General features: G+C 52.3%; 2 protein-coding genes across 4 annotated transcripts in view; one reads left to right on the top strand and one right to left on the bottom strand.

Annotated features, from left to right (window-relative positions):
- FYCO1 (FYVE and coiled-coil domain autophagy adaptor 1) overlaps positions 1 to 14,914 on the bottom strand; it is an 87,899-nt gene that overhangs the window by 35,641 nt on the left and 37,344 nt on the right. For both annotated transcript variants that reach the window (XR_014295436.1, XM_082637532.1), the window contains exons 13-14: positions 14,448 to 14,659; positions 12,896 to 13,040 (exon numbers count right to left, since the gene is read on the bottom strand). Coding sequence is in view for 1 of the 2 variants with exons in the window: in XM_082637532.1 (XP_082493658.1) it covers positions 12,896 to 13,040; positions 14,448 to 14,659 (357 nt within the window). In the remaining variant the exon portion in view is untranslated. The remainder of the gene's footprint in view (positions 1 to 12,895; positions 13,041 to 14,447; positions 14,660 to 14,914) is intronic.
- On the top strand, positions 1,287 to 6,411 carry CXCR6 (C-X-C motif chemokine receptor 6). 2 transcript variants are annotated; one of them, XM_082637533.1, is made up of 2 exons: positions 1,287 to 1,693; positions 4,558 to 6,411. In XM_082637533.1, the coding sequence occupies exon 2, from the start codon at positions 4,579 to 4,581 to the stop codon at positions 5,602 to 5,604; it is 1,026 nt and encodes a 341-aa protein (XP_082493659.1). In that variant the 5' UTR covers positions 1,287 to 1,693; positions 4,558 to 4,578; the 3' UTR covers positions 5,605 to 6,411. The 2 variants fall into 2 exon arrangements, with proteins under 2 accessions (XP_082493659.1, XP_082493660.1); XM_082637534.1 differs by lacking the exon at positions 1,287 to 1,693 and adding an exon at positions 1,761 to 1,777.

Genomic DNA, 14,914 nt, shown 5'->3' with positions numbered 1-14,914 from the left:
CCCGTCCTGACAACTGACCTGCCGCCTGCTGCCCTCTGGTTAAGCTGCTTTTCTGAGGGTTTTTCCAACTCATCCTCCACAGCCGCCGCCACCCACCACCGCCTGGCAGTTACTCCTCTACCAGCAGCAACTGCCTCATCCCTGCGTCCTGAACTGCCATCCTACGCAGGGCCCTGGCTCCAGAATGTCAGGTGTTCAGAAAAAGGAAGCAGGTCAACACAGTCTGACTTCTGAGAATCTGCGGGGGTGGGGGGGGGCACGGCTGCCACAGCCCTTTTACTCTCCCCCAATTCTGATTCGGAAATGTTTACATATTCTGGGAAAAACCCAAGACACATGGTTGGGTACTTGCCCTTAAGAAGTTCAGACTTTTATTTCAAAGAAAAGCAATGAGCACTACAAATTGGAAGACAACAGAAGGCACTTTGTAAAGTGGTTGAAATAAAATTCTGACCCCCAAATTGTGAGGGGCTCTTATCATGTAATTTAGTTGCAAGTTTTCCATTGGAGAACTTTCCATTGGAGAATGGTTATGACAAGTACAGTCACGCTCTAAGGTACACATCACCCCTCCTTCCCAAGCACGTATGTGGTCACGGAGGGCACCAGGCCAAGGCCTGTTCTTCCCCACGGAGGGTAAGCGATTGCTGAGAGGGACGAGCATGGCTGAGCCAGTGTGTCTGACAAGGTTCAGCCCATTCTAACATCACCCTGTGAACTGGTCTTAAGTGACACGGTTCATACTCTGGTTTCTCTTCAGATCGTATAAATCTTTCGCCTTTTACTAAGTGACACGGTTCGTTTGTCTCTGGGAAAAACTCCTCTCTCAAAGCTTAAAGATTCCAAGATGTCAGGCTGGCTTACTGTGAAGGAATGTCTTGTCTCAGAAGATTTCTTTCAGAAAGATGGGTGCTTTGACCTTCAGTATTTGGTTCAGCCTGTTCACTGTTGATTCTAGCCTGGACAAGCAGGGCGGTGAGCACTGTCTGAGTGGTGTGGGTTTAGGAGGAAGGGCTGTGTCTGGCCCTCTGGCAGACCCATCATCTAGAAGCCATCTGGTCCACTGGTCTGGCAATGACGGAGACATGGGTTTGTATCCTGGAAGTGGCAGTTATTAGCTGTGAGTCCGTGGGGCTGTTCTTTGGCTACAGTCCTCTGTATTCTCATCTATAAAATGGTGTAATACCTACTTGCAGGACTGGTATGAGAATCAGGGCTGTCACGTATATTGGAGCTGCAGGCACACAGGGAACCCAGGCCATAGCATCGACTTTGCATTGGTCCAGACCCAAACTGCCCCAAAGAGACATACAACTAGTGAATGAAATAATTTTAGGGTACAAATGCCACCATCTTCAGTGGACTACCAGACACTGCATATTGCTCCCCTTCAGTTTACAAATTAAAACCCTCTTGGATCCTGGCAAAAGAGTAAGACCCCAGCCAGGTTGCAGGGGGTGTGTAGCATCAGAGCCACTGCTTCGTCTCTTTGACTCCCAAATTACGTGGGTGCAGGCTGGTCATGTGGATTCTGATCTGCAAGATGGGGAAGGGCTGGGTCTCCTATAATCACCAACCGAGGGCTCTTAAAAATTACTCAACGGAAACACGGACCACATCAGAGAGGCAGAGGCCGACCTTGCTGCTGTGAGCAACCTCATCTTAGGAACAAACTGAAAGAGCATCTCTACTGGTGAGTCATTGGTCTTCTTCTTTATAGTTAAAAGAGGGGCTAACTCCAGGTCGTTGGGATTCTCAGAGTCCTGCCTGCAGCACGGTACGGTGTCAAATGCCCAGGCTTTCAAGCTCAACTGCCCTTGGCTCAAACTCCATCTCTGCTATACTTGCTGCCATGAGGGTCCGAGGAGAGGATTATGACTTAACCTGGTTCTGTAAGATGATACTTGTAAGATGATGCTGATAGTAATGACATAATTAGACCCTCCCCAGGAGAGTCTAGTCACTGTGTGTGTTCATTGACTGATCTCTTTTTCTGTTTTTCTTTTCCATTTTATAAGACAGGCTATTATCTTAGATTATGATTTACTTTCTTTTCTCCATATATGTCAATATACAACTGTAGCAACTTCAGAAAATACAGAAAAATATAAAGGAGGAATGGAACTAAGTGTCCCCTAACTCTACCAGCCAGGGGTGAACTGCTGATAAAATCTGATCATTTTTCTATGTTTTAAAAAATATAGTCAAAATCATATAGCTTAGGCTTCCCTGGTGGTGCAGTGGTTGAGAGTCCACCTGCCGATGCAGGGGACACTGGTTCGTGCCCCGGTCTGGGAAGATCCCACATGCCGCGGAGTGGCTGGGCCTGTGAGCCATGGCCGCTGAGGCTGCGCGTCCGGAGCCTGTGCTCCGCAAAGAGAGAGGCCACAACAGTGAGAGGCCCGCATACCACCAAAAAAAAAAAAAAAAAAAAAAAAAAAAAAAAAAAAAATCATATAGCTTATCACAGATTTGTAAACAAAGTCTATGGAATATGGGGCAGAGGGATTTATTTTATTTTTTTTTCTTTTTGCGGTATGGATGGGTCCTTTAAGGATGCAGCAACAGCCTTAGTAGGAGAATTATTAATTTATTAATTTATTAATTTATTTTTTGCTCTTTTTTTTGCTGCATAGGCTTTCTGTAGTTGTGGCGAGCGGGTGCTACTCTTTGTTGTGGTGTGTGGGCTTCTCTTGTTGCGGAGCACAGTCTCTAGGGCACGCAGGCTTCAGAAGTTGTGGCACGTGGGCTCAGTAGTTGTGGCTTGCAGGCTTTAGAGCACAGGCTCAGTAGTTGTGGCACACAGGCTTAGTTGCTCTGCAGCATGTGGGATCTTCCCAGACCAGGGATCAAACCCGTGTCCCCTGTATTGGCAGGAGGATTCTTAACCACTGCGCCACCAGGGAAGTCCCAGGAGAATTTTTTTTAAAGGCCAAGAGTAAGTCAAACAATAATAGAGATCTGACATTACTTTCATTGTCACAACCTAAATGATGAAGAATATATTTTTGTCCCCATGTGAAGCAGTACACCCACATAGCATCGTCGGACCCACTTAACCTAGCAGCCCGGAGCTGGTGGGGCACAATGCCTATGTGTTGGCCTTTCACTCTTAGAGATCCAACATTTTGTGGTCCAGGAGGAGGGACTTTTCACTGCGTAGTCTTAGCCCAAAGACAAGGTCCTTCCTTGGAGAGAAAGGGTGCTCTGAGCCCATGAAATACCACGGTGGCAGCAGGGCTGACACTCCTTCCTCTCAGGACCCAGCATCAGAACAAAAGTCTCCGAGACCAGAAAGGCGAGAGCATCTCTTCTTTTACACCCCCTTGTCTGGCCGGTTGATATTCTGACTTTGCTAAACCAAATGCCTGCTCTTCTTAAACGTTTCCTTGAGGTGCCAGTGGGATATGGCACCGCTCATTGGAGGAGTCCCTGCGTATTGAGTACCTGCGGGACAGTGGCAGGGACTGAGCTGGCCCTCCAAGGCCGATGCTGCCGCAGTTGCCCCTACTCCCACACCACAGATTACATCACCTGTGCCTGGTCCATGGTCCCCAGCAGGGTCACAGGGCCCAGAGAAGGGTCAGAGGGAAGTGATAACCTTGAAGGGCTGGGACCCCCAGGCAAGAAAGACAGCTATTTGGTCTTTGCTATAAGTAGTCCCACTGCAAGGCTGGCCACCAGCCCTGCTGCGGTAGCCCACCCACCTGATGTCCCATTTCAATCAGCTCTTCCATGTGTTAAAGGAGACCCCTCAGCCCTACACTGCTGGTCATAAAAGCTAAAGCAATGTTCCCTTCTGGGGGAATCTACCTTGTAAGAGATTCCTGAAGATCAAAGAGGCCCCGAGGGTGGAATGTCATGCACTGTGACAGATGATGAAGGAGAAAGCTGGGGTTGGGCGTGAGGAAAACTGCTCAGTTCCCTGGTCGGAAAGCCGCTTGGCCTAAGCATTGGGCAGCCTGGGCTCTTCCCTGCCCTGGCTCCCCATCACGGCAAGACGAGGCAGGATGAATGGCCCACCTAGGCAGAAAGGACCAAACACCTCTTGGTCTCCAGGAGTCTCCTTGATGGTGGACCCCCAGGAAAGGGGATATTGCCTTAGCTTTCACAATTCGTAGTCCAGGGGTCAACTTAACAGAAGATGGGGCACAGGATGGGTGGGCACCTTCTGCGAGGCATGGGCACATGAATACAGCCCTCTCCACTGAAGAGCAGCGCAGCTCTTCCAAAAGGACAGTCTCCAGTTCACCATGTGGTGACCTTTGCTTCCAAGGCCATTGAGCACAGGATTTTATGGAATGTGGGTGGGGTCAGTTATGTGTTGTCTCCCAGACGGGTGAGATCCTGAGAACATTAGGGCCAGTGAAGGGTTCCTCGTCCTGTCTGAGCAGTTGCCCCTCAGAACTGGTTGTCCCCAATATACTGGGCTGTTACTGAGCAGAACAGTGGGTGGGTTTAGGAGGTGACTATCTGCCCCCTAACTGGGCAATGGGGAAGACAGGAGGGATCACCCTCAGCCCCAAATATATACAATTCCTGTGGTTTGACTCCTAGGGGTCCATCAGAACAGACACCATGGCCGAGTATGACTACGGAGACTCCGGGTTCTTCAACGCTTCCAATGACAGCAGCCAGGGGCATGAACACTTCCTACAGTTCAGCAAGTTGTTCCTGCCCTGCATGTATTTGGTGGTGTTCATCTGTGGCCTGGTGGGGAACTCCCTGGTGCTGGTCATATACATCTTCTACCAGAAGCTGAAGAGCCTGACGGACGTGTTCCTAATGAACCTGCCCTTGGCTGACCTGGTGTTCGTCTGTACTCTGCCCTTCTGGGCCTATGCAGGCATCCATGAGTGGGTCTTTGGCAAGGTCATGTGCAAAACCCTGCTGGGCATCTACACTTTGAACTTCTACACGTCCATGCTCATCCTCACCTGCATCACCATGGACCGCTTCATTGCAGTGGTTCAGGCCACCAAGGCCTATAACCAGCAGGCCAAGCGGATGGCCTGGGGTAAGGCCATCTGCTTGTCCATCTGGGTAGTTTCCCTGCTGGTTTCCTTGCCGCAGATCATCTATGGCAACGTCCTTTACCTTGACAAGCCTGTCTGCGGCTATCACAACGAGGAGATTTCCACCATGGTTCTGGCCACCCAAATGACACTGGGGTTCTTCCTGCCACTGCTTGCCATGATTGTCTGCTACTCAGTCATAATCAAGACACTGCTTCAGGCCCGAGGCTTCCAGAAGCACAAGTCTCTGAAGATCATCTTCCTGGTGGTGGCGGTGTTCCTGCTGACCCAGACACCCTTCAACCTCGTGAAGCTCATCCGCAGCACGAGCTGGGAGTACCACACCATGACTAGCTTTCACTATGCCATCACAGTGACAGAGGCCATCGCCTACCTGCGTGCCTGCCTTAATCCTGTGCTCTATGCCTTTGTTGGCCTGAAGTTTCGGAAGAACTTCTGGAAACTTGTGAAAGACGCTGGCTGCCTCCCTTACCTGGGTGTCTCAAGCCAACGGAAGGGTTCAGAGGACACTTCCAGGACTGCTTCAGCCTCTCGCAACATGGAGGTGACCAGCATGTTCCAGCTGTAGGCCTCTCCAGCTGGAGAGGCTGCTCAGAAGTCACAGGAGCATGGCTGTGTCCTCTAAGGCTTTGTGTATAGCATGAGCTTTCTCAAGGAGAAGTTATCAAATGGTGCAGCTGGGGTGGGATGCTTCTTCTCAGGCATGCGCAGATTGTGCTCTCTTCTTTTACACCCAGGCCTAAAGCTCAAAGGGGAGTCTGAAAGCTGCCAGAGCTTTCCTTCCTCCACCCCGAGGATACTGACACCAGGGAATGACGTGTGATTCTCAAGACCCCAGGTTCTCCTTCAAGGGGAATGGGACTAAGGGTTGAAGAGGGGGACCTGGCCAACAAAGGTCTTGATGGCAGGTGACACTCTGGGCTCCCAAGTTCAGAAGATTCTTCTGCCGACTGGGAAGCAGGGGAGATTAAAGCAGCCACGAAAACCAGTGCTGACACTGTGACTCAGACCTCCATCACCAGGCACCCAAAAGAAATGAGCTCAGTTTCTGCCACGCCTTGTCGGTTTGGTTTTATATAGATAGGTGCTTTATGTTCTCTTTGATTAATCCTGGAAGGACTAGCACCAGGGAATATGAATGGGCCAAAGCAAATTAGGGTCGGCTGAGGATTCCAGTGGGCCACAGAATGCTAGAAAAATGTGCAAAGCTGAGTTTAAGACTATCATGAGTCTAAGCAGCACCTCTGAAATGGATCTTTGGTGGGTGTGCTCATTTAAAACCTGAATTTATCCAATGCCTCACACACACACAAATCATATATAAATGTATATATAATACACACACACACATCTCAAACAGCATGATTTTCATGACTGAGAAATAAAACTTTTTAAATGTCTCCGAACTACTTTTATCCTTAGGCACATTCCACCTTACTGTGGTATTCCTGAATATACCGAAAATGATCACTTGTGGGCTCAGAGCACAGGAAATAAGTTGAAACTGTCAACTTTCAGGGCACTGCTCTATCAATACACTAACGATAACAACTGTGGCTTCAACCTCCTGCCCAGAACAAGAGGTGCATTTGTTACCTCTGAGATGTGGTCACAGAATGAGGCGGAGTTTTAAATGTCAGTCGCTTGTTTGTGCATGTTTATTAGATCCCAGCAACCTGCTCCACAGGCTTAAAGGGCCTTTTTGGCTCACATGTCACAAAATCGCTCACTGAAATATGAAGAACCTGTTGACAGCAGCTAAGAAGAGAGCTCAGGGAGGTGGGCCAGAATGGGCCGAACAGTGAGGTTTCGCAGCTTGGACAGACCCGAATCACGAGTGGGTAAGACCAGCTGGTAATCTCTTAATCACTTCCGCTTTGGTGAAACGTGTACCATAACAGTACCACCTCTCAGGGCAGGCATGCGAGGACTGGAGAGGGTGCACACAAACGCTTAGCACGGTTTGCGTTTGTGGGAGGAAGGTCCCCAAAATGGCGGTAGTTGTTATTCTCTCAAGAACCAGCCACAGGGCTTCCCTGGTGGTGCAGTGGTTGAGGGTCCGCCTGCCGATGCAGAGGACACAGGTTCGTGCCCCGGTCCAGGAGGATCCCACATGCTGCAGAGCGGCTGGGCCCGTGAGCCATGGCCGCTGAGCCTGTGCTCCGCAACGGGAGAGGCCACAACAGTGAGAGGCCCGTGTACTGCAAAAAAAAAAAAAAAAAAAAAAAAAGAACCAGCCACACAAAACGTTAGCCGCCTGCCTTTCTCTGTGCCCTGGCGGGGCGTGGGAGGGTCGGCTTCATGCCTTCCAGAGGTGCACGGCACAGTCCAGCTGTGCACAGGCCGGCCTTGCAGGGCCCACAGGGCCACCGACTGTTTCATACACGTGCCTAAATGCACCCACGGGGAGAGCGGCTTTACTGTGCTCAGGCCGCATGGACTACCCAGTGCTCCTCAAACACCAAAACCTGCCCTTTTCATGGTGACAAGGCTGACTTTCAACTTGTTTACGTTGGCTTCAGAGGGGGAGTTTTGGTCACCCTCCGCTGTGCTGTCACCTTAATGTCGAGCACTCCTGGTAGAGGGGCCACGAGCCCCTGGCCTCCCCAACAATGTCCCAGAACAAGAGACAGAGGCCCTAACTGGGAAGGAAGGAGTGAAGAGTCGGGGAGCCAGGGTCCCTGTGGCCTCTCCATGTGTCCCCACGGAGGAAAGCAGTGTGGTGGGATGGGAAAAGCAGGGCTCTGGGGTGACTCAGTCACTGCCCCGGGGAGAGCTCCACATCTGTCCATCCTGGGACAAGCCACGCGGCCTCCTCAAGCCCGTTTCACCATCCACACCCCGAGATGACAACGGCCCTCCTTCCAGGAGCACTGTGAGGCACGGACAGTGCACTCCAAGCCACGCTGGGGGCTGCTGGTCACAGCAACAGAGGGGCGGCTGCTGGGACCGCTGGGTTCTCCCCGAACGGTGCCTGCCTGGCTGAGTCAAAGGAGACCAGGCACCCATCAGGCCGTGCCCCATCCCAGGCCTATTATATGCTCTCTCTCCAGGCTCCTTGCAAAAAGGTTTTGCACTGGCCCTTCCACAGCTTAGGAGAACCTGCCTGCCTGTCCTGAGGAAAAGCACAGCAGCTCAATCTTCTTTCACCTTCTCTGCCTCCCCCGTCCCTCGTTGGCCCTACTCTCTGGGCCCTCACCTGCTCACACTTGGGAGTAGAGATCTTTTTCCCAAACCCCTCCTGGGTACACACCATTACGGGCAACAGACGCGGGCACAGCCCAAACAAGGCTTTCACTCTCGACTTCACTCATCCACGAGACAGCCCCATGGAGCACAAGCTCAGACCCGCCTTTCTCCCCTTGGCTCTCCGCTCTGCTCCCACGCACCAGTGCTTGACGTAAGCAGCCTGGGGTGTGGGGGAAGCTGGCGGGAGGGGGTCAGGCTGGGTGTGGACCCTGGGTGAGTCCAGTTGGCCTCACGTGCGGCCTCAGGGTCTCCTCCCCCACCAGGTTCCCTGCACTTACAGGCTGGGGGCGGGGCGGTTAGAGGCCATGACGGCCACACTGTCCGAGATGTGGTGAACACAGGATGAACCTGATTCCAGGGGCTACCTGGAGCCAGAAGCCCGGGATTCTCAGTGAGCATTCTGGACTGAGGAAATGGTGCTGCAGGAGAGAAAAAACAGAAGCTGCCCGTACTGGAGGGGTGGAGGCGCAGCAAAGAGCACAGGGCCCAGGAGTGGCCGGGGCGCTGGCTCTAGGCTTGTTCTCTCAGCGCAGACCCCTTCCACAGGCCCAGTCCTTTGTGGTCCACGGTAACTCCCAGTGCCATTTGGTAGGACGCCTGGTACTTATCATCCCTGTTTTCCAGATGAGGAAACTAGTTCAGAGACATTACTACCTGCCAAAGCTCACACAGCAGAGCTAGGGCTGGAACCCCAGTGAATAACCTTTTTCTCTTCCCCCAAATGTTGGCTAAGATGGCCCGGGGTACCTGACAACTCTGTACTTGTCTGAAGGCGGAGATGCTAGGTTAACCCAAGCACAAGGTGGCTTTCTAAGCTTAACCGTTATCACTATATCCTGTTCTCGGTTTGAGATACCAGGTATTTTATCTCCTGGTTGGTGATAAACCTGCCACAGATCCCTGAAGCACTCTGGCCACAGAGCACCTGTTCTAAAGCAAGTACTGGCAAAGATGCTCTGTGGGGCAGGGACAGTCTCTGTGCGTGAGTCTGAGCTCAGTATCATCTGGGCATCTGGCGGGATTTTCGTTGGCGAACACAACTGAGCTACGAGATGTAAGGAACCAGGGCCCGTGGCAGTAGACACCACGGTGTGGCCCTTGACCTCACAGCTCAGGGAAGACATCACCAAAACCACACAATTCCATGGAAGGCCTTCCACATCATTTCCATCTGATCCTCCTAACAACCCTAGAGGTGCCGTCCCTGTCTCTTCTGTACGAGGGAGGGAACTGAGTTCGGGGCCTGCGGTGCTCAAAGCCAGGGAACCTGGAGGCAGCAGACCAGGAGTGTCTGACTCTGGACCTCAAACTCCTCATGGGCACGGTCTGCTTGAGAAGGGAGGCCGGGCCTGGAGGAGGGAATGGCTGCTCGAAGCAGAGCAGAGGCCAAGGGACCCAAGGCCAGGCCTGTTGCCGGAGGACAGAGTTTCTTTCCTCCTCTACCTGCCTCAGTCCTGAGAAGAGCTGGGCACCTGGTCAGGGAGACGGCTGAGGATGGGCCTGGGTCACTGTTGGGAGGGGTGTGCACACCTGCAGGGTTCTGGAGAATATCGGCCCTCCACCTGAGGTGGGCTGTGCTCCTAAGCCACGTGCAGGGGCCTCTGGGAGACTGCTTAGGGATCTGCGGGATCCTGCCAGGTCTCCCCGAGAGCCTGGATTCTGGGACCTGTTCCTGTCCCATCACGGCCAGGAGGGCCAAGGCAGACAACTGTGTCCTGAGAATGTGTGTGTGTGGTGGGGAGGAGTGGACAAAGAGGCAGGGAAGGTGGGCAGGTGTTTGATGTGAAGATAGGGAAACGGGACCAGGAGAAGAGGGCTGTACTCTTCAAAATGAATCTCGGGCCTGTGGACCGGAGGGAGGGGTTCTGGGCACAAAGCTTAATGCTGACACTTACAGCCCCCTGACCCTGAGCAAGTTACCTGGCCTCCTGAGCTTCAGTACCTTGACCTGTAAAATGGGGGCCATAATCCCTACTCTTTGAAGGGTTGGGCAGGGACTAAGTGAGGTCACGTGCAAAAGCTGCTACACAGGGAAAGTGCTCGACAGACACTGCCTCCAGGCAGCCTCCTTCCCCCCACATCAGGGCTTTCACAGCCTTTAACCCCTCCTGGACCACTTCTTCCTTTGGACTTGCTGATTTCTTTCTCTCAATGTCTTGGCAGGGATGCATTCACAAACCCAGGCTCTATACCAACCCCTCACCCCCGCACCCCACCAAACCCGTCTGAGTTTCTCAGACTCCTGGTGGTTTTGATTGGTCCTAAGCTTAGGAAGAAAAAGCCACCAGAGACACGGGGGTCTGTCTTTGGCTAACTCACAAGGAAGGTGTGAGACAAGGCAGGCCCTGAACTGACTTGGAGAGCTGGCCCTTCACCCAAACAGATGATGCATGGGGACTGCAGGTCCATCCATTAGCCCTGCATCTCCCTTGCAGACCGCAGGCCAGCATGCTGGCAGTTTCCTTTCCTTGGACCGCTTCCCGATTTCCCATGACCAAAAACACACTTATTTGTCAGCGGTCAGAAGACCTTCTGCTTTTGTTCCTACTGAGAAAGGGGAAGGTGAAAGGTGAAGGGAAGAGGGAGCTGCAGGGTGGCACTTTCTCATGCAGGTGACAGCCCAAGGCCATCTTCCCAGGCCCTGAGCTTCCGGTCCTGCTCCCCGGACCCCCTACCCACCTACCCACCTGGCCAGCAGCTGAGGCACAGTCAGTGAAGAGTTGCCAGGTGACGACGGCATGAGTATGTCTTAGTGCAAATGCAACAGAACGTGCCCTGGGGACCACTGAACCATGGGGGTTGGGGAGAACGCTGCAGGCTCACGCAGCCAGGAAAGGCTTCAGAAGGAAAAGAAAGGGCCCATGGTCACAGTGGGCAGAGGCTTTCTTGGGTTGGGTGATGGGGCTAGCTTTATCCATGAGGCAAGGTCAGTCACCCTCAAGCAAGAGAACAGAAGAGTATGGAGACATACACTTGAGCCTAAAATCTCCTGTGCTGAGAACCTTCCGAAGATTAGGTGCATCTCCTCCCATGCAGCAGAAATCCTGGATGATAAATCTGACAGTCCTTCCTCTGAATTCTGGGCTGGATTTGAGGAACAGAGATCTCAATACAAGTTGGCAAGAGCACCACAAAACTCCCTAACTGGATGGAAAGTGAGTCAATGAACGTCTGGACACAGGAGCCATGTCAATTCTCCCTTGAGCTTCCAAACAGGCAGTGCTTTGCTGCAGGAACCGCAGTTAAGCCAGACACCAGGGGCTGAGAAACACCAAGCAAGGCTGCCATGTAGGGGAACCTGACTTTCCCCAAGGGTCCCCTGGCTTAAACTCTTGACACTTTAATACAATGGCACTTTGTGCAGTTACTTCATATATTTAGAAATTAGCCATTGCAGAACTCTCTTCACAGGCCTTGTTGGAAAAGAGCTGGCCCAGAAAAATGAGAGGGCCAATGGAGAGCCGGTACTAAAGGACACCCCTGTGCCTGATGCTGTCCATCTGCGGCATCGGGAACATTTGGTTGGGTCTGGGTCACTGATTAAGAGCAGCACAAGATACTGGTGATGGGGCAGGCATGGGCTGAGGGAGGGGAAAGTCCCTCGGGTTCCACAAAGCACTGGGTAACAAACTTGGTTATATTTTTATTGCTTTTAGAACTTTGGGGTGGACGTCCCTGGCAGTCCAGTGGTTAAGACTCCCCACTTCCACTGCAGGGGGCACGGGTTCGATCCCTGCTTAGGGAGCTAAGATCCTGCATGCTGCATGGCGCAGCCAAAAAAAAAAAGAGGACTTCTGAGAGAAACATCTACTTGAGACAACAGAAATTAATCTTGTGGCACCATTACCAAGCCTGATGAGTGGTTCCAAAAGATGAACACGGTTTTTAAAGAGCAGTGCGTTACTCTGAGCATGGCTACAGCAGCCCAGCAAATGTTGCTCTTATGGGCTGAATTGTGTCCCCCCTCCTTAAATTCATATGTTGATGTCTTAACGCCCAGTATCTCAGAATGTGACTGTTTTTGGAGATAAGACCTAAAAGAAGTAAGTTAGTTAAAATGAGGCCAATAAGGTGAGCCCTAATCCAACCTGACTGGTGTCCTTATAAGGAGAAAAGATTAGAACACAGAGAGACATGGGTGGCACATGCATAGCGGGCATGACCATGTGAAGAGACAGGAAGATAGCAGCTGTCTGCAAGCCAAGGAGAGGCCTCAGGAAACCAAACCTGCCGATACCTTGGCCTGGGACTCCCAGAACTGTGAGAAAATAGATTTCTGTTGTTTAAGTCACCTGGTCTATGGTATTTTGTTATGGCGGCCTGAGCAGATTAATACAGTTGCCTAAGCCAAGAGAGGCCTTCCTGGAGATGCTGAAATCAGGGGAACCGCTGACAGACACGCCCAGGAACTCTCTGACAAGGCTCAACACTGACTACGCCTCGAGCCCTGGTGCTCCTCAAGGGCACCCTGCCCCGAGCACTGTTCGCAGGCACCTTCCCTTAAGCAAAGACAGCCAATCCTGCTTCCAAGCTCTCCTAATCCTTTGATAAGAAACCACAAGGCCAGGCACTTAATGAGCACTCAGGAAATGGAGGTGACGTCTACTCACTGTTCAGCCACGTTTGGGTCAAGAGAATCAGTTTCGGTGGGTGTTTCAGGCAAGGAGGAGCCGGACTCCTGTATCTGGCATAACTCCTCATCTGTGATGATGTCAAACACGGCATCGTCTGGTGGCCGGCAGTCCGTGTTAGCACCTGGGGTGCAGAGGCAGGTCGGGAGAGAAGAGAAATGCACAGTCATGGACAGTACAGGGAGGGAGTGCAGCTACGTGGGATGAGCCACCAGGACACACTCTAAGTGCTCATTCAACCGACAGCTACTCTGTCCAGATGGAGAGAAATGGCTCTTGGGATGTTCCAGAAAAGCAGATGAGGGGACTACAGATGAAACTGAACGCACCATGTAAGAGATTTCTCTGAAGTCCCTTAGGCAGCGGTGTGGAGAGGTTTTAAGCTCTTACGTGTTCTCTGAGGCCCTTTATTTAGAAGGAAAAAAACCTATCAAAACCTTATCAGGAAAGAACCTAACAAAAAGGTAATCATATTTCTGTGCTGCTGAATCCTTGCTCCAGCAGACACAGACCTCACTCATGCTTCTCTGAGAGGAGGATTCTGTCTGACCTGCATTTTCACCTTAATCCACTGGGGGGTGGAAAAGAACCTCCCTCTGCACAGCAGCCATTGTGCTTCTGACCAGGGGACTTGTGCCCAACTTTGCAGGCTACCCAGTAGGAAGGATGCTGTGCGATGCTGCTGTGCTAGTCACCCCCCACCCTGCCAACAAGCAGTCTCTTGCATGTGATGGAAAACGTGATGGCAGGCCTGAGACGAAAGAAGAAAAGACAGAAAGACAGACAGACAGACAGAGGAGACAGGAAATGTCAGAAATCAAAACAAGCAACCTCAGCATGCTGGCACCGTGCCACCCTCTGTTGTCACTGGAACACCCACTAGTGAGCCAGGCGAGGGGAAGATTCAGCAAGAAGAACAGTTCAGGGGAGTTACAAGTTCCCAGCAGGCCCTGCTGCATGGCTCCTGGGACAGGCCATGCTTTAGAATAGACACCCACAGTCCAGTCCTGAGAGGGCAGCCTGGGCTGGTCTGCGAGGTTGTGCTGAGCAGAAGCAGCAGGAACCAAATCCCGCTTCCTTTTACTGAGCTGAGTGAGAGGACATGAAGGAGAATATATCCTTCCTGGCCGCCGAGAGAGAATGTGAGCTACAAGGAGACAGGGAAGGATGTGCTCGTTTCCACACTCAACTCCTGGCCTTTGGTTACCCTGAAAGAGAGGGCTGGATACGGGGCTGGGGCCCTGGGAGACAGCGTTTTCCAAAGCTGTGGGTCCACTGGTGGTATGTGAGTTGAGAAGTAAACAGATACCACGTTAAATAACACTGAATCATATCAGGAGAAAGTTATTCCCTTTTCAATTCTCCTTCAATCCTAATTACATCAAAAAGAAAGTCTCAGATTGGTGGTACTACCTTTTTAGTGCCTAAGTTTGGAAAACACTGAACTAAGCATGTTCCAGCTAAGCAGCCACAGTGCGGTAGCGGTGAGGGTAGCACCTGGAGAACACCGAGGGCAGTGGCGGAGCCTGACCTTGGCCTCCGGTGGCCTGGGGTGTGGCCTGGGCTGGTGACCGGGCGGGGCTGGGCTCTCCCTGGCTGGTGCCCGAGCTGGTGCTGTCGGGGGACCCGGGGCCCTCGCTCAGCTTCTGGAAGCAGGCCTGGCAGCAGCGCTCCTTCTTGCCGCTGTGCTTGCTCACAGCGTAGCTGTTGCAGCAGTAGTAACAGAAGGTGTGGCCGCATATCCTGGGGACGACAAAGGCACAGGCCCTGAGGACGCTGCACTAGAGGTCTCAAGTGACCTGCTCGGCACCGGAACCGGGCTCTGTTCTGGGCTCTGGATGCCACATGGCTCGTCAGACCTGGCTCTGTCCCCACTCTAGAGTGGGGCCTGAAGGCCTATCTCACAAGATTCCAAGAAAGCCATCTTGGTAAGCCTGATGGGGGACACTTTTACTTCCTAGGGTCCTGGGAGGCAGGCCGAGCCCCCTTCCCTGACGC

The sequence above is a fragment of the Mesoplodon mirus genome, assembly GCF_964341445.2.
Source record: "Mesoplodon mirus genome assembly, chromosome: 12".
In the NCBI taxonomy this organism is placed as follows: domain Eukaryota; kingdom Metazoa; phylum Chordata; class Mammalia; order Artiodactyla; family Ziphiidae; genus Mesoplodon; species Mesoplodon mirus.
The sequence above is the reverse complement of the archived record's forward strand: the minus strand, read 5'-3'. Positions and strand labels throughout refer to the sequence as shown.